The 26352-nt window shown below is 38.4% G+C and overlaps 1 protein-coding gene across 7 annotated transcripts in view; it reads right to left on the bottom strand.

Annotated features, from left to right (window-relative positions):
- The window catches only part of TMEM163 (transmembrane protein 163), a 91954-nt gene that overhangs the window by 14407 nt on the left and 51195 nt on the right, over window positions 1-26352 (bottom strand). For all 7 annotated transcript variants that reach the window (XM_071810781.1, XM_071810782.1, XM_065841427.2 and 4 more), the window contains 3 exons: window positions 24020-24063; window positions 22886-22977; window positions 5296-5392 (listed from right to left, as the gene is read on the bottom strand). In XM_071810781.1, coding sequence (XP_071666882.1) covers window positions 5296-5392; window positions 22886-22977; window positions 24020-24063 — 233 coding nt within the window. The remainder of the gene's footprint in view (window positions 1-5295; window positions 5393-22885; window positions 22978-24019; window positions 24064-26352) is intronic.

Genomic DNA, 26352 nt, shown 5'->3' with positions numbered 1-26352 from the left:
TCTACCATATCACCACCCCTGCGGTTCTTGGCTTCAGGATATAACTAATTTAAAAACACAATAAGCAATAGAATTCTATCGAGCAGTTGCTGGAAAACACTGCTCTGCATCGCAAATATTGAAAATGCTAGCACAAGGGATTGTGTTCTGAACCCTGAGGATTAATATATATCTCAATTACTTGAAAAGAAAATTTTCCACATGATGGTAAGTAGCATAGAATTAATGGAAGTGTAGAATTCTACAGTAACTGTATAATTAATTCACTGGCCAACTCTCCTGACACAGGATGTCATTTTTCAGGGGATGCTTCTTTTTAATTATTATAGAAAGTACTGTGCACAGGGAAAACCCTAAGTTTGCCTAATAGTGACAATTTCTGAACTTGGTGTTAACTGTGGGAGATGGAATCTCCAGTTAAGGTGCTGCAGAAATACCAATTCAGTGCCATTTGCAAGAATGGTCACATTGCATAAATCCCTGGTGGTCCCTACACCTTGAATCCTGTGGGCTCTTAAGGCTTCGCCATCTGAAAATTGATATAAAATTAAAAAAAAGAAAGGTATGAAGGAAGCCAGTGATGATCAAAAATCAGTTTTTAGACCAACCCAGCATGTCCACGGTTGCTGTTTTGTACGTAAAACACACACACTACCAGAAGTCAACATTCCAAACCTTTATCATTAATATCATTCATATTTTAAACCCATTAATTTATCTAATCATCCATATCCTGCCCTATGGGTTATTTCAAAGGTACCTGCAGTCACTGGTGCACAGAACAAGGGAAATAAAAGGAGAAATGCACCATTTCTGTGAGTCCCAAGATTTTGAAGTATTTAAAAGAATGACAGAAACACTGCCTGGGGCTGAAAGCACGTGTAGTGACACACACTACCTATTGTTTATTTGTACTTAACACAGAGAAAAAGGTGAAACAAACAAGAGCAGCAAAGAAAGACAGAAGCAGTATTAAGAAATGCAGAAAGTCAGGAGCTCTAATTGTCCTCTCTCCTATGCCAGTGCAGATTAGGAGTTCTGTCATTCACACGGTTTCAACAAAATCAAATTCGGCATGGAATAATAGAGAATTCAAATAGGTGACTGAAAAATGCCTGACTGAGCTAAACCTGAGCTCCTGTTCTGTAAACTAAGTAGCTCCTCTCTGCAGTTTACCAAGAAACTGTGGACATTTAAGCCCCTTACAGGATGGGGTGCTTGAGCTGGAAATGCCATTATCATGTAACCCTGTCATTCTCCTTTTGCTCCTCTGAATCCTGGCGAGGATTGTCAGACCTGTGGCTGAAATCATCGTATGACACGGTAGAAAACACTGATGACTCCTGCTTTTAAATGTCTACATAAGTAAAATAAAAATCTGTGTTCAAAACGCTTCTAAAAGCATTCAAAATTATTTCTTAAACATGTGAATTTTATATCCTTTCTCATTGGTATTATTTTCATGAAAGCAACTCTTCTGAGATCCACTTCAAGGACAACAGAAGCTCTACATTTAAGATCTCATAAATTCGTTCCAAGGAAATATCTTTCTTGCTTCATGCATATTAAGACCTGATGGATAAGTTGCCAGTGTATGCTATACACATGAAACTTTTAATCACAGCACCTTACAATTAGCAGGCAGATATTTAATTGCTTGATCTGTTCCATTTCTTAAATTAAACTTATCCATATCATACTATTGTCTCCAAAACTTATGCAAATTAAAATGAACTCAGAGAAATTAGAACTGCCCCCAGTTTTCAACTCTGATAAATTCACTGGAGTTTACCACAGATTAAGATGTAAAAAGAGACTTTAGAGTTCTGAGAATGATACAGTCAGTCACATTGCTCTGCCCTAGCATTATATGAATTCCACACCATTTCTGTCTTCGAGACTGACAATACTAGCTTTGTATTCAGCACCCGAAATGAAGAGCAACATCCTCCAATTGGGTCTTAGCCACATAATCTCCGCTAAAAATTAAAGTCACACATCTGATGTTCCGCAAGACACTTTGAAAAGTACCCACATCTTCAACAAACTTTGCTTCAAGAAAGACTAATAAAGATGTAAACTGTACAAAAAAATCATGCGACTATGGCTCACATGTAAAGATTCTGTTGAAGCATATGTCCTCTTCATCTGGTACAGAGATCTTCACCCAAGTTTTATGCCTTTCATTGGTATTAATATTCTCTTCCTGCTCACACTACTAAGATACTTCCCTGACATCAGAGAAGCACACTAGCATGAAATCTCAGAAATCACTATTCAGAAAATATCTCAGGTCACTATTTTGATGCAGAACTGGTTACTTCACTTCCATGCAAAAAACCCATTATCAGAAAATGCTGTTCTATTATTTTTCCATATACATCCATACACTATAGCTAAATTACATTATCAGATATTACAGGAATTAGCACTATTAGCAATTAGTTCAGCGTTGGTCCATGAAGTAGAAGACAGCACCCTCAATAAAAGAGTAGAGGCAGAAACTTCTCGCCTTACTGATTTTATCTGAGCAGATTTCCGCTCTTCTAAGATGCTAGAGACGTCACCTGGGAACATCCTTGATCGGCAAAGACCCAAACAACGGGGAAGAATGATTAATTCCACTGAGATACACAGCAGCTGAGGGAGCATTATGCAGACAAAGTCAGTATCAGATTCAGGCACAGCCAGAGCAACTGAAAAGTCTTCTATGAAACAACGTCCTTCTCCCCAAAATACTTTTAATGTAGCAGCTCTTAAACATAATACCTCACTGGCCATTACTTGCGGCATTATCTTTGCTACAATGCTCCCTGAACGAGCTAAAAGGAACTAAAAAAGATCTCCCTTTTTTTTTCAGTGTTATTCTTAGTTTACACAGAGGAGTTTCACCTGTCAAGCAACCCTTTCCGAATCAGGTCCCCACAGTGAGAGGTACTGAAAGACTTTGAAATAAGAATCCTTGACGTGTCATTTGACACTGAGCAGAAGTACCATCTTTTTTCATCCCTTGTTCTAACCCACTTTCCAGGCAGAACTGCAAGGTATAAAAATCCTTTAAGCGTGGTTTTTACCCTGCCACCAGTCAGCCGCAGTCCGTGCCCTGCCAGACACATCTTTCAAACCCTTGATAGTTCTTGAGTGTCTAAATGAGCAAGAACAGTCAGCTCAATGTCACAGGAACAAAATCATCTATTTAACCTGATACTGGGTCAAATGTAAGCAGTATCCACCCTAACTTTTACCAACTTGATGTAGTTGTAGCACACTGAAGTCTGAATCTAAGGCAGTCTGTGACAAAAGGGATCTGTACAAATTATTCTTACAGGACACTTCAAATGTAATAGGACCTTCTCTTTGGGGATACCTTTCTGTAGCTCTGATTTCACATTCTTCCTGCTCTAAATGCATTTCCAAAATTAAAAATACAAAAGTCCAATATATCTGCAATTCGTAAATAACTTTGATGCTGCAAATAGGAGACATTTCTCCCCATGTAACAAACTGAGCCCTCACCTACAGACAGTACCTGTAATGATGGAAGAATGAGATATATATGCCACGCCTTTTAAACTTTTGTTCCTACTGCTGAAATCAGGAGGGTATTGGCCCACAATGAATTAGATCGAGACATCCAAATTAATGTGATCTACACTAACATAAATTCACCGAACGTGTATTTTACTTACCATTGTAGCCTCCTTTCTTTACATCTGCATCACAAAGTCAAGACTATATTTTTCATTTGCTCACTAAATAGGAGTCACACTACAGCCAGATGCACTTCCTGGGTACAGTCAAGTTCAGAGGTTGTCCTTCAGCTGGCCATCACTGTAGGGTCTCCCCTCACCCTTAGCAGGATCTCCTTCAGCATCACTGGCACAAACCCACGCTCACTCCCTTACCCAGTTATGTCAAAATGTTTTGGTTGAGTTTTAGAACAGACTACTGAAAGTGTTTAAGTTAACCTAGATCATTTTGACAGAACCAGGCTGGTGAACAACTACACGTGCTGTTAAGCGGCAGAGCTGAGGAGACAGTAAATTACGAAGAATGGAACAGAGTAAAAGTAAAATGCAAAGAGAAGACAAAGCAGCTGCAGCCAAACAATGCACCTGGCTGAAATTCAATAATGCATTAGTTCACAGGCTTTGCTAAGCTACTCATCATTGCCCAAATTTCACTAAACTACTGAATATAAGCTTCTGTAGTTGCCCAGCCTCTTGGAAGTTTCCATGAGAGCAGAGGAACCAGTAGGTCATTTGCGCTACTAACAGTGGGTAACAAGGTGAAATTCCATTTTGGATTTTTTATTTTCCAGCTCAGCCTCCATTTCCTGGTTGAAAATGTTCAGGTTTCTCTTCAGTGATGTGTTGAGAATGGTACTTGGCAAGGTGAAGCCCTGATGAGAAAGTCTGCGTGCACTTACAAATAAACCAGACTTCATGAGGGCTGAATGCAAAAGGTCCATGTCAGGTTGTATGTACCATAAGTGAACTGAAGCCCATTTTGTTTGAGCACATCAGGAAGAATATTCTGGGAGTGGAACCATTACCAAATAGCAACGAGTAGCTGGTTTGGATGAGCAGAGCTCAGGGAAATTAATGGTCAGTACTGAGAGGAAGCAAGCAGGACAGGACAGAGCAGAGCTGAGAGAAAGGCCGCTGGGAGAGCTGCTCTATAGGCCAGGTAGGGACTGGCTTTCAGAACCAAAAGAAAGCAGAGAGCAGGAGAAAAGCCCTTTGAATGCTCCACGGTGAGGCAGTCAAAAAGCCAGCTCTTTCACCCAGCATGCTCCCCTCACCTGTTTCATTCCTGCTACTCGTACATGGCTCTGGAATTGGAGGCAAGAGCTGGAAAACAAAAACCCAAAAATACATTTTTTCCAATTTAAAAATAAAATACTGAAGCCATTTGAGTAGTAAACTGTGGAAACATTCTCCTCATAAAATTCTTCTACTTTCATTAAGCCCAGAAAGACTTCCTCTCTGTACGTGCAGTCCTCTATAAATCTTTAAGTGATTATATGCTGAGAAAGATTTGGCCCAGAAAAGTAACCATGGAGATGAAGAGATGGGCTCAAGCCTATAAAACCCCATAAAGACTGGCCTTCATCATAAGGCAAAAGGACTGTTTTAAGACTGGGACCAACATGTGCAGCCAGGCAGGAAAGGCACCTGCTACAGCTTTGACAAGTTCAACGAGGGCTTGTTGAAAGGCGACACCAGCCTTTCTCAGTCTCCCTGGCAGTGTATGCAATAAAGAGAACATTTTAAAGAACATGAATCACCTTACCACTTCTGGAAGCACCTTCTTCGCAAGATCGTGGATAGCTTTGATCACAATACATATAGATGACAGGAGGAATATAACACCCAAGATAACACAAGCTCTGAGGAAAAAAAGATAAAAAGAAAAAGAAATGGTAAGAACACATTTGGAGTTGTCAGCTCTCCCACTGCTGAAGGATAACACACAACAGAATATTAATGAAAAAAAAATCGTAAGTAGCTAAAGATGGAGACTTGAATTACAGAAGATAATTAAAATACATGTCCAGTTCCTCTCTAGTTCTTAAAACCTGGATTATATATGAGAAGACAGGGCAGACCAGATGATGTTTCAGAATGAGAAAGACATGTCTCTTCTGCTCCTGATGATTTATGATAGAGCCCTCTAGAGATCTGTTTCTCTTTGTTTGTTTGCTTTGCTAGGATCTCCCATTAGAAATAATCAAGGGAACTTCATGTTCTTTACCAGCCAGGACAGATGTTTGGTAAATCTGGTCAGTAGCCTAACAGAACCTGAAACATTTGCTTCCTCTCCAAATCTCCAAGAAAAAAAGATTTTAAGTGCAGATATTTAAAAAAAAAAAAAAAAAAAAATCAGCCAGGTGCATTTCATAGGCTGTCCAAGGGTCACTCAATACCTCAATGAGGATCAGAGTCTCCTGAGATGGGGTATTGTGCAGAATTAGACCCTCTATTCCTGCTCTGCAGAGCTTTCAACCCAGTCTTATAAAAAGCAGACAAAGAGGTTAATGAAGAGGAGATATAGTAACAGAGAATAAACAACATGAAGTAATTAAGTTTTGTATAGGACACAGGCACAACGAGGCACACAAAGCACATACCGCATACCCAGAACTTCATAGTAAGAAAAAAAAACCAGTCTCTTGCTTTTGTTCAAATATACAGACTGATGCTACTCCAAGATGGAGCTCCTCTTGCTGTGAAATACTACAGGATATAAGGCATTGATCTCCTCTATGCAAACAATAGTCTTCTATTGCAGTATTGATATATCCATAACTCCATTTTACTAATAGCTCTTATAAAATTCTGTTACTATAGATAGATATACAGTAAGAGCAATTTTAATGTTTAAAGCATGAAATAGTTAAGAAGCGATATCTCTATGTACTTTTTTTTTATCCAGAAGTTGTATTTCCTTTGTTTGTTATTCATTATTTGGTACTTATCTGTTCATATCTGTTATTCATTATTTGGTACTTATCTGTTAGCTCAGTTTATGGATGCTATAATTATTTCAGTAGCAAGCTACTATTTTCAACAACTCAGACATCAAGCCATCTTGTGGTTAGCAGCACATGTAATGTTCACGTCAAGCTCAATCTAGAGGTTGCAGCTGAATGGCCATCACTTTGCCTAGGTCAGAAGACAGGTGGTGGCGCAGGTGAGTAGCTGGTCATTTTGTTCCCCAAAACAAGCGACACTAAATCACGCTTTGGACAATCCACATAACCCTACAGACAGGCCCCCAGTAAAGGGGCTGCTCTTCTATGGAGGAGCTCAGATGACGCAGACGACAGCATCCCTCTTGGCAATGCAGCAGTACACTATGAGAGGTACTCATCCCAAGGAGGCAAAACTCTGTGCTACACCTATTTTAAGACAGATGTTTAACTCCTTTGTAGTAAAATGCAACACAGCCCTCATTCTTGTTAAATGCTGTAAAAAGTAGGCAGAAAAGGCTTGAGACAGCCTGCTTACCCTGGAGTCCTTCCCCTAGACTCAAACATAAGAATAAAAACCTATGGCAATATGGATGTGAGGAAAATTCATGTCCCCAAAAGAATGAGTGATATTGAAAATTAGAGGGCTTTCTATTTTTCATTGCATATTTGTAAGCAGGTCCCTGTTCTGCAATAGACTCTTTTCAGAGATTTGCAGTTTCACTCTATCTCAATGGATCACTGCACAGAGATCTGTCACCTACTTTTGTCACACTCAGAACTTCCCAGTATCACCTTTGTGTTTTACTTCTGCAATATTTAGCACTACTATAACCTATATATCTATAAGGAGAATAATACTGCAGAATCCTACACAACAGATTCTGTTGTAACAATGATTTTGGTTTTTTGGATGAGGTACAAAATGTATACAAAAAGTTCTGCTCATTTACCAGGTACAAATGCAGGCGTTAGGCAATTTGAACACAGAACTGGTCCACAAAAGTTGGCTGACTGGCCTAAGGACATTTGCTGAGTCAGTGACAGGTTGACATAAGATACATACATTTCAAGCAAGAATATGCTGACATTTCATCTGAAAGCAACACACTCATTCTCAGCAGGCTTAAACCAACATAGCCACAAATCTGTGAGCTGGAAACAATGGATGCAACTTCCTCGCACTGGTACGTATTGCTTAATAGCGAGAGCACGGGAAGACAGTGAAGCATCGTCAACTTTCCTTAGCAGAACCTGTTTTCCCTATGCCCATCTTCTGAGGAAGGCAGGGAAACATTCCCTAAGGCTTCACAGGAGCTTTCCCGGCACAAATCTCACGTGTCCAGGGAACCAGCACTTGCCTGGATTCAGCTCTCACATCCACTAGAGAGTCTGGGGTTGTCTCTGTAAACTCTCCAAACACACAAGCCTAACAGCAAATATTTTGCATTTTTGCCTATGCAAGCAGATAAATAATGACTTCAGCAATCTTGAGCTGCTTCTTTTATTCACCAGATCAGTTTTACTGTGTCAAAAGAATTCCCATACACCTACTTAACCAGAAACAGCTAAAAGTAGAAAGAAAAAAAGGAAGATGTTAATAACAGTGACAAGAGTATTAATAGCAGGCAGAAATGCAGTCTGAGGTTTAAATCAGCATTCAGTCATCATATTTAGCAAGCTTAGCTTCTCCTTTATACGCTGGCTTTTGGAATCCACAGCCATGCAAAATTCATGAGTAAAGGCATAGTACTTTAAGTGCAAAAATGCATGTTTCTTGCCTTAAGTGTATAAATTTATCTGCAAAACCACTAGAAGAAAATACTGCACAGTGTCTTCTTTCAATCTCATTTGCCAGAAACATCATTTCTATCTAGACTGCAAATCATACAAAACTCAACTACAAACGTACAAAATAAGAAACCTCCAAAAATTTATGTGAAATTTTGACTGTAATACATAATAAACAAATGGTAATTGGTTATTGTAAGCTTGCTTTATTTCCCAGCCATTAGGCAACAAAAACTTTAACACGAACCCGATAACTTCCATCTGCTAACAATTAGTCAACTGCTTTGTAACTAAACACTGTTTCCAACTGCACACAAAAGGTGCCAGTGCCAGGGCTGTTGGCAAATGCGATTTCATTAATAACATTCAATTAAATTAGAAGAGCCAACTGCCACTACTAAACAAGTTAAATTCAACTCAGAAGTACCCAGAAAAACTAATCAACGAGGAGCTGTACAGAAGTGTAGTTTGACTGAAAATCTAGTGAAGATTTTATCAATACCCTGGCTTGGAATCATCTCAGTGTAATAAACACTCCTCGATCCCCAGGTCCCCTAGGATCACTGTCAGCAATTCAGACCCTCTGGAGTAACTCCTGGTCCACCTAATGTCCTCATACACCAGAACACCGGTGTCTTCTTGCTAAGACATGAGGATACTCTCTGTCCAGTGACAACCATGACAAACACATCTGAATGTGTCACAGGCCACCAGTACCACTCACTCATACCTCCAGACCTACTGGAGATCACACACTTATTTTACAGCCATTTCTACATGAGTTAGTATAAGAGTTTCATACTACACATCTACTGCATCGAGATATAGCTGACTTACAACACAAAATAATTGATCACTACAGGTTTGACAGGCAACAGAAAAGATCTAGTGAAGAATGCATGAATCTGAAGTCTCCCTCAGTTCCATGTAATATATTGCTCCTAAAAAGAAAAGAGGAACAGAGGTAATTTAGTCAAAACATTTTAAAAAAGAATGGAAAAGCATGATTTGATTTTCAGAAACAATAAGCCTTCTGGAATCTTGCAAAGAAAAACAGACTAATTCAGAAAGGACAAGGTGAGGGCATCTCTCTGATACCCAGGCAATAATCAACTTTTAGGTCAACTAAAGATCGAAGTTCCGAAGGCTTTTTTCTTACAGTAATGGCACTTGCAGTGCAAGAGTAATAAAAACATATGATTAAGTCGTTGGTAAAGAGAATTTAATATTATGATTATAACAGTGAAACCACCAAGTCTTCTTTAGTTTGCTGCAGGTCTTGGTAGCAGATCATATTCTGCTAAAGATACTTCTTGATGCCTTTTGACTCAGTATTTCTATCTGAAAAGCCAGAAGATTAAGTATAATTCATTGTATGAAAAGATGAACTCATCAATTTTATCAGCTTTTCAATATAACTTGGCCACCAATGAAACATACTGTTAAATCAGTTGTACTGCAGCCTCAGGCATTGAGGATGAAATTATTTGAAGTTTCAAAACTGCCCAAGACTTTATACAGCTTTTGAGCTTCACTTGCTTCTAGTTCACTTCTACTGGAAATCAGAAACATGATTATGTCTGACTCCTAAAAACTATACTCATGTTTCCAATCTGAAGCTTGGTTCTGGGTATGCTACAGCCTGACAATTTCCAAAATAAATTCTGAAAGCAGTACTACAACCCATATGCAACCCATTTATATTTATGCAACCCTATAAACTTCCATTTTACATTATAGCAGTCCTGGATATTTGCACTCACACCCATCAAAGTAAGATCAGTGTAACTGTACTACATGACATGCAGCTGCCACCTCATCTTTCCATAACACATGCCCTGCCCAGAGCTCTAATAGACACAATTCTTCATTTTGATGACAAATTCTCACGACTCATAAGAAAGTCAGAAAAGGAAATCTATTACTGTAAGCACCTGAAAAGTCTTTCTCTTAATCACAAATGTCTTACTTTGCAAAAGGTTATGGTTTTTAACTAAGTAGCTTTGAAAAGTAGTGAGATTCAGAGGGTGTGTATCTCTACAAACTGTCAATTTTCAAGCTGCTATTAGTAAGCTAACATTTTTCCCCCTCTTTTTATCACAAAATTAATTTCCTAAGGAGAAAAAATTCAACTATTTAATTCATTTGCATCTAGCAGACACAGCAAAACAGCCTTCGGAGTCAGGGAATTATCCTTAATTCTGTCCTACATTTGTAATTATTTGTTATAAGACTAGTTCCATGATGGAAATATTACAGAAAGTTAAAGACTCAAACAGATCTCTATGGTGATTAATCTCCAAAGGAATTTTCCTCATATCGTTTGACTCCTATAAAACAGCCACGACAAGAGGCTTCCCTTCTGCATTATCATCCTGTGATCCTTCTGACAAATGGAACACAGTGGCACATCACCAATGAGTGTTCATAATGAAACACTTGGTAATTACTCCTCTAAAGTCAATCTGCTTTCATATGCAGCAAAGGTGGTGCAAAAGAATTAACGATTCAGAATAAATCATTGATGCATACCAATACAATCTGCAAAGATATGTTAGCTTTCTCCTAGCAGCTCCCCAGTTGTTTTGGGGCAGCGGAGAAGGAATGGGGTCTCACATACTTGGAAGTGTATCTGCTACATCCTGGAACCTATTTTACCACCACACTTCAACTGCATTAGAATAGTCCCTGAAATGTGATGACATATGTGGAATAAAACAAGATTGTCAGGAGCAGTCTAATTAGTTCCCAGTTTTGTTAATATATGACACACCTACAATGCAATATTAAAAACCTGACCTTTTTGTCAAATGCTGTTCTATTCTACCACCTTTTTTATTAATTGTTGTAACTCAGATTACTTGATCTTTTTTGATTACATGCATTATTGGGGGGTGGTGAATTTGTTTGTTCATTTATTTTATTACGTCTACCAATGTAAAGAACCCCACAGAACAGCCCAGGTTGGAAGGGACCTGAAAAAATCATTTGACCCAACCTTTCATAGGAAAGAGAGCCTAGACGAGATTATTCAGCACCCTGCCGAATCTCATCTTGAAAACCTCCCACGATGAGGACTCTACCACATCCTTGGGGATGTTCCATGACTGATTGTTCTCACTGTAAAAAATGTCTTTCTTGTGTCAAGATTACTCACCTTATTTATTGAAAACATCGCTTACCTTATTCAAGGAAAACATTTTAATAATTCCAGCAGAGCTACAGAGATAAATGTGAGCAAAGAGAACTGTGAGAAAAGTCATTATGAACCACTAGCATTTGTAATAATATTCTTGAGGTAGGAACTATATTATCACATTTGCAAAGCTGCCATCAAAACAAGCTTCAGTTCCTCATCCTCTGGCAGCTATGACACTACAAATAAAATACTCCTAAATACTATGTACCATTCAGCTACCTTCCAAGAGCTGGTTTACTCTACTTTATTTTAATTCTGTGTTTTCTTGGTAGTTAAGAATCTTACCATGATTTAATTTTCTAAGAGAAATTAGTTTTCCACCATGGGAATAGTGGAACAGTTTGCCCAGAGAAGTTGCAGAGTCTCCATCCTTGGAAGTTTTCAGGACCTGACTGGATAAAGCTCTGAGCAACCTATTCTGTTCTCACAGCCGACTCTGCTTTGAGCAGGAGCCTGGGCTGGAGACCTCCTGAGGTGCCTTCCAACCTGAATTATCCTGTAATCCTATGAATTTTTATTCACAAACTCTTTATCTCTGCAGGCTCTGTCAAGATCTTTCATCACTAATGGTTCCTAATAGCTCAAAGGAAAGGTAGTTAAAATCTCTTCAGGCTCTTTTCACCACTGGAGTAAAGAGGTAGAATTAAAACTGTTACTTTGCAAGAACTGTAACAGCATTAAAATGAGCTGCAGGCCACTAAGAGCAATATGAGCTCTAAGCCCAGGAGTAATGTGAGCTTTTTCAGGAAAGCTGAACAAATCAGTTTTATGATGGATACAGGATTTAATCTCAGAATAAACCCACTAATGAAACCTCCAGTTTTCATTTTTCCATGCTTTGCATGTTGTGCTCTATGACTTCCCTGAATGATTCCATACATGATATTCCCTCTGTCACTCACTAATACTAAAATACTTTCAAATCACAGGGAAAGAGGAATTAGCACATTCATAGTTTTTATTAAATTAATTACTTTTATAATTTAATTTTGGAGTGTAATTAAGAAAAAAAATTATAAATGTATTCATTCACTTTCCAATTCTTTATCTCTATATACATTTTTTCTCAATTGTCTTCTGCATCTAGCCACATGACAGGAACCCTTTTGTGTCTCTTTGCTTTGCTGGTACTCTTGTTTTCATCCTTTCTCCCCCAAATTAAATAAATAATATTCTGTGAATGCTCCTTCATTAGTAATTTGGAGCTTGCAATAATCTGCACATTTCTTCTAGATGAGAGGCAGACAACCTGTTTAAACAGAGCTAGGCCTACTTTCATTTGATATTTGTATTATGGCATCTCTTATAGTGTCATTACAGCAGCAAAGTATAAAATTCCAGCCACAGCCAGACCAAGAGCTCTCAAGCATAGGCAAAATTGAAAGTTGACACTCAAAGGATGAAAACTTCAAGGAAAAAAGCTGAGTATTCTGGTCACCAAACAATTTTGTTATGGCAAATGAGTGGGTTCTGGCCAACACGGAGTAAGTGTGGAAAACACACAAGAGGACTCAGAAAAGTCAGTGGACAAGGAATATGGAAAGGGAAAATGTCAGAGGATGAACACAGGCTGAAAGTGTTCATTCTGGTTTGCAGGCCTTTGAGGAGCCAAGGGAGGGCTGGGGATGTTATAGATGTGGGCCTCTGGTGTCTCTTTGCCTCATCTCTCTCCATGTCCTTCTGAGCCCAAGGAAACCGCCTGTCTGGTCCACTACACGCTGTGCCGCAAGTCTAGCTCTGCTGCCCACTATTTTAAAAAAATGCATTAAAGTTACAGTGCAGTTGTTCACTAACATTTGTTCCTTGCTTCCCATTCTGCAATACTGCTGAGATAATTCTAGCCATGTTTTTCATTAGGGTGACATCCAGAACTGTAAAAACCGTAAAATCTGCTTCTTAAACCCACTAAAGGGCTTAATCTAGAAAGAAAATTACGAGCAACTGTGGCATATTACTGTAATACACAGGCAAAAGATGCAATATCAGCCTCAATCTTTATGTTCCTGCTTCTTTGTCATGCTCTACTGCTAATCTTAAGCTTCTTTGTGTCCAATTAGATAGTTATATGGCTTGTTCATGTTTGCAGTGTAGCTTATCTATTATCAGGTTTAGTTTCTGAGGAGTGCTTGGACACCAAACTATACAGAATCACAGCTGTTCAGAGTATTTGCACCTGCCTGTTGCTGGGCAAAGAGGGAATAGAGTCGATTTAAGATGCACTTTAAAAGGAATTAAGTGGGCTTGCTGTCAATCTCACATGTTCCATAATCCACCTCCAGTCGCCAGAATCCAGATCAGCACTGTTGCAGCTACTCCTTTTTCTCACCACTAAATAATGATTTTTTTTAAATTTTAAAAAGCAAACACAGATTACAAAACAAAGAGAAATCAAGTAATACTCCAGATAACCATTCAAAGCTGATTTCTCAATTATTATATTAAAAAATACACTGTGTTATCACACAGTCCAACCTCTTCTTCCAGAACATACAGGGGAAATGCTGTTTCTATTTGAGACTCAGATTAGCTATGCTACATATCCATTTCTTGTTGAAATTGTTATAGGCCTCCTAAAACTTTTATTATTCTCAGGAGTTCAAGTAGTTACTGCAGAACAGGGTTTTTACATCCTTTAAAAGCAGGCAGCTGAACCGAGGCAACAGTTCCATAAATAAATTGATTCTGCAAGTATTAAATACCTGCCAATAAAAGCTAACAGACATTTCTACAACTCAGAGATTTTGAAAAGTCATACAATCTATTTTCTAGTTCCTGGTCTGCACAGATTGTACAACTGCACTTACGGTACATCTGTCTTACAATCATGGTCCCACCTGATGAAGAGCTGATCTCTGCTCCCAGCCCTGTGGCAGGTGATCAGAGATTCTGTCATTCCCCTGAAGCTGGAAATTCAAGTTTTTTGAGAATTTCTGTAATACTCATTTTTATGGTGATCATCAAATTCTGGTAGAGAACGACACCATATCCCTGATTTATACATATATCTGTGTATGTGTACTAGGAAATATACACAAATATTGCCTAATCAACTACCAGTGAAGTAAAGGAAAGGCTTCCATAAATTAGATTTTGGATCTAGCTCCAATAAAATCATTGCCAAGTCTACAGATGCCACACTTTTAGAAACAGATTTTAGAATGTATAAATATATACATTTGCTATTTCATATTTAATATAAATTCTATGTGTGAGGACTTTGTGTGTGTGCATGCATAAATGTATGCATACATGCATTTCTGCCTGGATAAGAGCAAAGTTTATGATTGCTTCACTTTTGCCTCAATATGGGATAATAGATTTATAGAGAAATTCTGCATTATAATAATAATAAGTCAGTCTAATGAAGCACCACTAAAACTTATATCTAGCATTGTACCTCGATGTAATATTTCAGCTAAATAGTTCAGAAGAAAGAATGGTTAAGAAACTTTCAGTGCAGTTAAAAAAATACCTGTATCTCCTCCTACAAAGCAGATATCCAAGCACAGGTGAACACTCATTTTGGAAACTCTGCACTGTGCTTCACTGGGTACGAGAGACATGGATGTGCCACATGGTAGCAACTCATGGCAGCTGAGAACCAAACAAGAGCTGCAGAGTTGGGTTCTTAGCTATTTGCAGTTTGCAGGCTATCTCCATGCATCTGACATTTTTCCAGATCACTTCGCTATTCCATTCACTCAGCACAAAAGAGTTTTTCCTCCAGCCACGGAGGTTTGCCCTGAACTGTGGGTAGGTGTGGATTTTGCCATCTGTGCTTCCAGTCTCTTTAGTACGTATGGCATAGATAAAATTATCCACAGTTTTTTTCAATGTGACTGATATGTTGGGTCTGAATTGAGAGGATTACTTTCATTCAATACTATCTAAATAGACAGTGCTCATTTAGTTGGGCTAACCAGTACGGCACAGCACAAGAATATTTAAATACAGTACTAATACTGAAAATTAGGGGGTTTTTAATTCTGAGAACCAAGAGAGAATATACCCTGCAACCATGTAGGTCAGTATGCTCTCTTATTTGAATCAGAGGAAAAGAAAGAAGAGTCAGACCTGACCTGGCAGGATCAAAGCCTTTTCCTCCCATAAGAAGTGGTTTCTAACCCCTTTAGGATTTGAAAGTAGGAATAGTATACGTCATGACCCTTATTGGCATGCCTAAATATATGTATATTCAATGTAACTTCCTTAAATCTCCCCATAACCAAATCCTGGGGTAAATATTCTCAAGTGGTGTCACCTGAACATAGGCAAAAGAGAAAAAAGGGTTACAATTACTTTGGAAGGAGAGGTTTAGTCCATCTTAAGGTCCAACCTGTCATCAAATTTTCTCAGTAAGAAAGAAGTTTTTACACAAACTCACCAGCCATTAACTCCCCACATTTCCCCAGCAGCCACACAGACGTGCCCAATTCCTTTACCAGCAAACGTGGCTCTGCAGGAGGTGGCAATGGGGATGGCTCTTCGCGGAATCTGCACATGGCAGTAATAAAAGGAAACTCCAACGATCAAAATGAAAGCAAAAATCACTGGCAGGATGAAAGGCTCTAGGGTGCCCTGGACTAGGCCATAAGCAACTGGACAAGAGACTACAGAGCTAAAGTAGATTTGCAATTTGAAGAGATAATGCAGTGCAAAGCAGTAAGGTATCACTTCATGAAGCCATACAACATTTTTCCCTAGCAACTGATGGAGGACTCCATGTACATATCTGATTACTCTTGTCTTCCAAAAATGAATGGCACCAGAAAGCAAAGAGCCGGAGAACAAGGTATCAAAGGAATATTTATCCATAAGATACCCACACTGACAAAGGACAGTTCCTTCGGGTATATTCAATTCAGAGTGGGTGTCTGCTTACCGTACACAGAGCTGTACAGTTGATTTTATTATTGCTGTTTACTTAAGTCCAAATTCCAGAGAGAGTGTAACTAAGCAACTGGTACGTGTTTCTAATCACTTGACTAGGCTTCTCCAAAGGTCACACGCCTTAGAAGATGTAAGGTTATAAAGGAAAAGCTGTTCGAAGTTGTATCCTTCTGCTTGATAAACATCCGTTGATTCATGGCAGTATTTGAAACACTAATATGCCCGCTTGCTGAACTGCCTTTTTACCTGAAGAGGCTACTTATAATCAAAAGCTGGAAGCAATGCACATTCTGTGAAAAGATGACTGATGGAGAGTACGTACCCAGGAGGCTATCGAGCAACCAAGGAACAGCCTTGGTACACTGGTAATTTTCTAGTCATGGAGTATTCTAAAAAGGTTGCTGATAACATTTCATAATTTTTAAATATCCTAATTCCTGCATCATCCTGTTACACAGCTGTAAATTTAACCCTTAGTGCATGAAGTTCTAGGAAAGGGTCAGAATATCCTTGTTCCCTCCCTCCCTCCCTTCCTTCCTCCCTTCACCACATACCCCTGTGTAACAGATAATCCACACAGCAGATTCCTAGAGTTCTCTGACAACTGGAAGCCCCAGTGAACCACCACCAGCTTCTTCTTTCATCAGACAGAAAAAAAGGTACTACAATGCTGAGCACTTTAAAACTGAAGATATCCATCGATATGCAAGTACACAGATTAAAAATAAGATGTATGTCTTTATCAGTGACCATACTTAAACATAGGGGTAGGGTAGTGAAGGATGCAAGAGATCTTTTAATTGTTACTCATTATGAGTCGGGTTTCCTATATACTTTGTCCCTGAGGAGCAGTCAAGTATCTTTCTTGGAAACTGGTTTTAGCTCAAACTAAGTTAGAAATTCTTAGATCAAGCTCTTACAGTTGTTCTCTTTTGGATGTCAAAATAGATGAGAATACCAGTTCATTCTGCCCATCATTTAAGAACAATAAGAATCAAATCATCAGAGCAAGCACTTTGAATTGGCCAGTGGGTTCAGCACTCTGACAGTATCAAATCCAGCTGCCACAGCTGAGGTACAAGGTATGGAGATGAGAGGTTGAACTGACACACAGCAGTTTTAGACAAAATCTAATTACAAAACTGCAAAGATTGCAAGACCTACCCAATTCTTGATCCATTGTTTTTAATCTTATCATGAGCTGCGAAGAGATACACAAGATAAATACATGAACAGAGGTAACTGAAGCCACCTACTGTTCCAGGTAAAGTGTTACCTTACCCCCAAAAAGCACTCCAGAAGCATATATGGCCCCACTGAAGGCAGGAATGACTATTTTCTCCTGGCAAAAAGCTTTCTCAGCTGCAGGTGGAGGTATGACAGATTACTGCACCCTTGTCTGGCACAAGGTAATTCTTGCCATTTTAATATTACTGCCAATGTTTTGGACAACAACTTCATCAATATAAGAAAAAAAAGGAAATCTCTTCATTCATTATGTATTATGTCATGGCAACACAGTGTGCCATGAGTTCATTAAAATTATCTGCCTGTGATAGAATTTAATCTTCTTATTACAGTAATAAAGCAAAGAATAGCCAAGTCTGACATATGCAATAGAAAAAAAACACCCAACAGTGAAAGAAATGTGAGCTTTCTCCTCCTGGCTTTATCCAGCATGTTCATTATGAGTAAGGTTTCCTATTTACTCTGGCACTGGGTTAAGAAAGATGCTGACAGACTGGTTCTTGGGAAACAGAGAATTTAACTTGGTACCATCAACAAAATAATATACCATAAACACCAGCTGCAGCTGTCAAGAAACACTATGTTAAATATGCTGTACACAGTTAGTTTTTGCAATACCGAACATACAAGCTCAAACAAAACCCATTAGCCAAATAAGCCTCGGAGCAATGGATCCTATGGGCATAGGCAGGTACTCAGTCCTGCACTGCATTGTACAGAAATGCAAGATTATAGCTCTGTAATGTAACAACAGGGATTTCACTTTATCACCTAAGAGTAAAGTCCTGTTTTCCTGAACAGAGGGTGAATCAAACAGATGTTTCCTTGGTTCACAAGTTTGGGACTTTTTCAACCAACTGTACATAAAAAGCTTCATCTTTTACAGCTTTTTCACCAGGCTGGGTGCCCAAAGTTTGTTCTTCTGTTTTCTTGATCTTTCTTTTAGTGGTATTTCTTTCTCTTCACACACAGTTGCAGCACTCCAATTCAAGTCCTTCATTCTTGAATTAACAGATCAAAGAGCTGCCCTTTGGCTGTATAGCTGGTTACTAGTTCAACCTCTCATGAGACGTTTTTCCAGGTCCCTAATGCTTCAGTCTTTTATTAAGAAATTACTTCTATTGCTATTTACTGGGTTTAATTATGCACACAAAAAAACCACAGTTACCATATCAATGTCAATAAATTTCTTCCTTCAACAGAATTTAGATTTACTTCAGCAGCCTAATAAGCAATTACCTTGCTAAAGATGTAGGCAAAATATTCAAGAATGTTTGTATACTGGTAATGGAGAGCAGGAAGGAGACCACTCAGATTTCTTTGCACATCTTGAATGGCTCAGCAATCATTCAATGTTCAAATCACTAGGACTGCATTCAGACCTTTCCCCTGACAGGCTGCTCTAATCGACCCTGCTTTGAGCAGAGGTTGGACTGATGATCTTGGGAGGTCCCTCCAACCCCAGCCGTCCTACAGCAGAGCACCGCACAAAACTTGGACCACGAAGGAATCAGCTGTACCTGGCCCTAAGTGCACAGGTAGTGGCTCTACCCTATTTTTACAGTCTCTGGTTTATCAATGACATAGGAGTATATTCCTTCCTCTTAGCTTCTCCTCTCATGACGAAAAACAGGCAATTGCAAGAATTTTATTTGGTTGTAAATCTTCATCCTTTCTTGATATTCAAAACTACTTCTCAAGTTAATTCAGCACTCTTTTCTTCCTTAGATTTCTTAATCATTGCTTTTTTAATTATTTCTTCTAAGTTTCCTGCACATTGACTCACAACCCGGCAGATCATGCTGAGAAAAATCACTCATGAACTACGTACTTCGACTCTTTCAAGATATCTGTAGTCCTTCTCCATTTTTGTGTTTTCTCAAGACCTACAATTCTTTCAACCACCCTTTTAAAATACATGGAAATGTAGCAGCCTCTTTTATTTGATTGCCAAAACAGAAAGACAGTGAAGTGCAAAACTATCCAAAAAGTACCAGTAACAAATATATCAAATACTCATCCCAGCCAGGCAGAACCAAGCAATGTCTCATATGGCCTACAATCTTACCAGGATTTATACCTGATCTGATGAATATTCATTCTATTTTCCAAGCCACTTGGTCTATTTTAAAACAAAGTATAAAAATTTCATCATTATTTCATACTAATTTAAGACATATCTTGAATATAACTAGATATATCTTTTCACAATGACCTAAGAAAAAAATCTCACCAATAAAAGACTTGAAAAGCCTGCAAGCTTTAGGTTCTCAGGCCACCAATATAAAAGAATTTTCACAAAGACCAAACTGCAGAGGCAAACTAAAATATATTTTGCAGTTACTACACGTGAACCAACATGAGAAAGAACAAAGACGTACATTTTATATTAACTTATATATAACTTTATATAACTTTGGCACATGTAAACTGAAAAAGTACATTCTCATCTTGCCCCAGAAAATGAGAGAAACTGAATGATCTGGTAAAAATTGAATGCTTTAAACTGATTTGAACTCAGCAGGACAAATTTTCACGATCGTTTTAGCACTACAATTCCCCAGAAGTCAAAAGGAAATGCATTGGTTCAGCTTAGCAGAACTTGGCACAGCAAGCAGTTTTGTACTGCTCATTCCAAATACCAGCCCAGGAAATGTTGCATTTCTAACTTCCATATGGCTGCATCATACGTAAGATTACGCAGTTCTTTTACATCTTAGCGTTTTATTCTAAGTATTTAATTCTTAGCACATCATGAGTCAGGCTGTATTCTCTGTGTCTTTTTCTGGGGTTTTGTTTTTCAATCTATCTTTACGTTCTCTCTCTCTGACATACATCATTTAGGACTAGATCTAACGCTGCCCTTCCATAGAAGTCTTTCCACTGATTTCAACAGATTCTGGATCAATCTCTTGCTGTCAAGTTTATGAAACAGGAAGTTTTAGAAATTTGCGATTCATAATTATTTGGCAATTGCACTTGGCTTCTGTCAAGCTCAGGCTATTTTCAGTTACGTTAGGATACACAGATAAATGTAATCTTTAAATCAATAAAAGACAGACTGGCACACTTTATTCTGGTAGACAGCAGTTTTTGCAGAAAGCCGGAGTTTTGCACAGGCTCCTACGCTAAGGCGAAGTACAGTAGGTACACAGAAATAGGGCTAACGCACAGCATGACCTGAGCACCTACATGAATCTGCGCCCAACTCTTCAGGAGCATGAGACTTCCCACCAAGGCACTGGGAAACACCTGGTGTGGTTTTAAGTACACATGATACAAAGATTACTTATGAGGTAAGTAAGCAGCCAGAAGGAGTCATGCAACATTTTCCCAGCACAGAGGAAAAATAATTACATGCAGGCTTTCAAGCAAGTGATTGATTAAACACAACAGGAAATTAGAAATGTGCCTCCCTCAAAAATCTGACACGGTAAGAATTGCCTTAAGAGACACAACCGTCTCTTCGCCTTTCAGTACTATGATTATTCTCCTGTCAAATGTAGAAATGGAGGGATAATCAGACTGCCTATCCAGTGATTCATATTCCCAGCATATGGTAACATTCTTTCATTCAGTACTGATCTCATCATGTAACCTTCGCTGTCTTCAACTAGAGGGCATGGCAAGTAATTCATTGACTTAATTTAGCCTTATGTGAAGCAGGAAGATTATATGAAAGCAAATTAAAAGTGAGCATAAAAAGCAGGAAAATATGTTTGCTGCTTTGCTTGTTCACTTTATTGGCTTAGCCATAGGGATATGTTGATTCTTCTTTTGTATTGGGATTTATTTTCTCTCTAAAGTACTTTACAAGGTTCATTTGAAAAAGCTCAACAGAAGGAGATTTCAAAAATATGTTAATTGAATGTTGACAGGAATCTCTGTGGACGCCCACAAAAGCAAGATACTCAGGAAACGTCTGTTAAGATCTCCAAATTTGTGCTGGAAAACTAATTTTAATGTCTTATTTCTGGATTTATTTTTATGAATCAATGCCACATCAGCCTTCTATGGCCTTTTATTCCAAACTGTTATGTATGGAGCCCTGCCAGAAAGGAACTCACAGCACTGGCAAGCTGTTGCATGAGTCTGAATTAATGCACGTAAAAACACCGCTTACTGGTTCTCCAGTGTTTAGAAAAGGACTATAAGTTATAATCCCCTCTGTGTGGCTTTTTTCTTTCTACTTGATTCTTCGAGTTACGCAAAAGCTCAGTTTCATCAGTCTTCCCTTCTTGTAGAATGGACTTCATTAGAGGTGTTCCAGCACAAAAACTGCCTTACCCCCTTGATTGTGAAACTGTAGTCCATCCAGGAGATAGCTGAACTGTCTTCAAACAAACCAGATAGGACAGTGCTAGCAACAGCAGCACAGAACAAACCAAAAGCAGATCAAGTCTCCACCCAGCTGTACTCAAAATTTGAGTACGAGGTCAAATTCTTCTTTATGCACTAGCTGGCACAATTCTTGAGCAAATCTCCACCTGATCTTCTTAGCTACCACATGCATTGCCAATAGGAATGCTGCACAATGCACAATGATGCAGAATGTAATTTCCACTGTCATCAATACTGCACTGCAAATTAAAGACTTTTTTCCATAGGATTTATATAGCAATCATTAAATGTACTTGCTTTGCAAGCATATACTTTTTTCGACATAGAAGACGCAAGTATTGACATACTCCTACTTACCAAAACAGTGATGGCTCTGTAACAAAATGGGTGTATTTCTGTCTTTGTACAGTAGTTACAAGAAAATGTGTCACCCTACTATCATATCACTAATACAGGCTCAATCTTATCAGATGTTCTATATTCTCAACTTCTAATAATATCACTAGCAGTTTAAGTGGTTTACATTCAAAGAGAAGGGGTTCATACTCCAGTCTTGTCAAGGGAAGCACAAATATAATACAAGCATCAATTTTAAAAGCATATTCTAATGAGAATAATGGAGTAAGATGCAAAATAAAAGATTTACAAACCCATTACAGATTGTTAATACAGTTCATTTGATAGAGATGCTGGAAAAAAAAAAGCAAAGCCCTAACAATTACTATCTTGGCTAAAAAGAAACTGAGAATCACAATCACAGGGAGGTTTGCCTATGGAAAGACTACATATTTGGGACCAAACAGTAAGTTGGCAGGAGGAAAGAATACTTGCTGACATGACAAAATGTTTTTTGTCAAAGCTCTGGAATCTGTAGCATCACAGCTTGACAGTAAAAGCTCTGCAGGCCTCTATCAAAGCCAATAGTAATTAAGTGTACTTACATGTACTCCCTGTGTGCAGAATGCACAGCAGCTGCGTTGCTGTAACGCCACAGAACTATCGCTGATGACAAAACATCCAGGGTAGCATCAAACTGAAAGAGACACAGAGTCAATTGTTTCATGGGCCATTAAATGTGCCTTGTACTAACAGTAATGCATTTACCATCCTGCTGTACAGGCACAAAGCAGCTTCAAATGAATCATTTTAATGAAAGCAGGATTTAGATTTATTCAATTGATCTTCACATTTTTGCCATGTATTATTGCACAATGATGCACTTCAGAGCTCAGTAAGTCAATTAAAGGATTAAAACTTTTTATTTGTAATCCCTTACCTGCAGAGAAGTTTAAAACAAAAGAAAAAAAACATACCAAACCTAAGACATGATCTGTCTCTGTGGGACCATATGAGTTAAAATATTAATATAACCCTTATGCAAAGACTCTAAAAAATGTGTTTGAAAATGCCTGTCAAGTATTCCTTTTTCTTTCAAACAAGTTTTCTACCACAGAAGGTTTTGTTTCAAAGTAAGGAAATATTAACACCAGAAACCAGGCTTGTCCCACTGTAAGAACTTTCATCCTCGAGTCGAAATTTCTGTAGAGCCAATCTAACTCTCAAATTTGAAAGCAAAAGCCAAATTGTTTTAAATCAGTGATTTTGCTTGCCATTAGGAATTTTTTGCTCTGTCACTAATCGGGAAAATCACAGCAACTACTACAGCAGAAATCTGTCATCCTGAAGTCAACAGGAGTTTTACCATAGATAGCAACAGGAAAAGGGTCACACAAAGTTCAGAAGGGAACTTCAGAATTTGGCTCAAGTTCAACAACAGAACTGATTAAGCTGAGATTTTGTAGAAGAAAAGCATATCTGGTGGATAATATCAGTGATGAGATGTAATATTGACATTAACACCAGTATAAGACTTAGTAGTCAGAAACTGAAAAAGTACAATGAAAGTACCTTTACTTTTCTTTCCAAGATACGACTTCAACAATATTTTTCTAATCCATCATTGACTCTGCACACCTTGTTATGAAGCCACAATAAGAGAAAATACAGCATTTCATGTTCAGAAAAACCCCATTAAAAAAAATAGTAGAGAACATATAAATTGTATCTATACTTACAGCAAATCCAAATGATGATGCACTGTATCTCATTACGGAGACAGCTAAAGGAAAGAAAATATTATTTAGAATCACTTTAAATCTTTTTCGTATCCTTTCTTCTTCTTTTGTCCAAGAGCTACAGAAATAGTTTAAACATACAGCCTTAGTTTCACACAGTTCCTACTAGAATGACCTGACCAATGCTTCAATTTCTACAGGAAAGGCCTTGTGCTGCAAGAAATGGTTGGGGCACTCGAGAGATGCTTTGCTTCAAGAAATGCTTCAAATTCCATCAGATCGGTGATTTCCAAAGAAAAAACCATTAGCAGGAGAGATTTTTCCTGGTTCCAATTTAGACTGCGTACTGCCTCTAAAAAACAAACAAGAATTTAAAAATGGGCTAACATATAGGAAAAAGAAAATATAATTTTACTCTATGCATCCTAGTTCTGTCACCTCTACATGTCCAATTCTAGGAGGTACTGTGCAAGGGAAAGTACCTTTCAAGAGGGACTTGGAGCTGGGACTCCACCAAACCGCAACACTGAGCAGCTCCAGCCTCTGTGCCGTGTTTTGCAGCCTGTGGAGTGAGTACAGGACTCACCAAAACTGTGCTCCTGGATTAAAGTGCATAGCACTCTAGTTTCAATATTAAGAGGGCTCAGAATAAAGCCTAATAGGATTAATTTCACTGCGCTTTCATGAACAGCTATCAGCTAACTGACTAAGAAAAATACATTTTTGTAAAAATAACAGTACTTGAAGTAAAAAACACTTATCAATGATTTTGTCAATCTTAGGCTGACAAACACAATATCTAATTTTCAGTATTCATTAGAACAGCTTGGCAGAACAGAGCTGCTATGGTTTGACTGTTCTTTTCAGTAATAGCAAGCTGGGGCACTTATCTGGATAAACAGAAACTTAAATATTAGAAAAAATAACCCTTTTCTTATTGACCCAAGACCTAGCTGTGGCCATAAGCATCCCAGATATCACAAATATTTGGACTTCAATGCTACAGCTGGCCAAAACAAAAAGTCATCAAGTTCATTTCCAGATTCCCATTTTCTCAAAGTTGAAGAGCACTGAAACAGTCAGTATGGATTTACACCTCTCATTGTTAAATCATGATTTCCCATACTTCACATCCTAGGTGAAAGAGGAGGCTGTATTTCTTGGTCAGACTTGCCAGGCAAGAGCTACACTTGACCAGCTGACACTGGTTTGCAGTGATCCTGCTGCAAATATGAACATCTCACTGCATAATAATATATTGCCTATCAAATTTTTATTGTATGCCTCCTTAGAGGCACACAGTTTCAAAAACTGTAGAAGTTGCATCCAAAAAAAATGGGCTTTCACAGGTACACACAAGCTTGCAATGTTCCCGTTGTTACCGCTTTCATATGATGCAGTTCAAAGCCACACTTTCAACTCCTGCTTCTATTTCTAGCCTGCCTCTGTAGTGGAATTAGCTCCTCGATTTTTACTAAATTGCCAGCTTTTTTCCTCACTCTAATCCAGACTTAAAACAACCTAACTCTATGGTTCCCTTAAAAATGAATACATAATTTCTACAGGTGATGCAGATAGATACAGGTGATGCATACAGAAAGCTACACCTTAAGAATGCTTTAGGGGACATATTTGGTATATTTAAAGCATCAGGTCATCAGCATGAGAACCATCTTCATTTTTATGTATTCTACCACAGCGAATATCCACAGCACTAACACACAATCTGTTTGGCCTGAAGCTATCTTAAAACAGTAATTAAAACCAAGTATTAACTAACAGTGTCACAAGTCTGCTTAAACCTTTTTGCTAGCTAATGAATACGACTGGAGAAAAGACTTTCCAACAACTGGTGCCCTGTAATACTAACTTGCAGTGGTAAAAGGCCATAATAACAGTAGTAATGACCATTTAAGCACTGGAAAGATACAATTTTATATTACTTATTTACATGCTGGTTTTCTAATGGGAGTAACAGCCCATTTGTCTTTCAAAGTCAAATAAAAATGTTAAAAGCACCTTCAGCCCTGACTTAAGCACATTAATACTTCAAGCTGACAAATACAGTCATAAAGCTCAGCAGTAAATCACCCCGGGTTAAATGTGATGTTTGTCCATGAATCTCGGCTCTGTGGCAGAGGAAACAACTGTAATATTGGCATCCAGAGTATCAGGTCACAGACTGAGCACATCCTCTACAGACCACTGGCTCCTGTTCCAGGCACTGAAGCTGAAAGGATTTTAGGGAAGTTCTGCTCAGCATCTAAGCACTGGAGACCCCCGGGCAAAGGAATAACCAGTGGTCCTTCTGCTTCCAGTATCACTGCCATGCT

Source organism: Patagioenas fasciata, chromosome 7, assembly GCF_037038585.1.
Source record: "Patagioenas fasciata isolate bPatFas1 chromosome 7, bPatFas1.hap1, whole genome shotgun sequence".
NCBI classification, from domain to species: domain Eukaryota; kingdom Metazoa; phylum Chordata; class Aves; order Columbiformes; family Columbidae; genus Patagioenas; species Patagioenas fasciata.
Note: the sequence above shows the minus strand (reverse complement) of the source record. Positions and strands in the feature narration are given on the sequence as shown.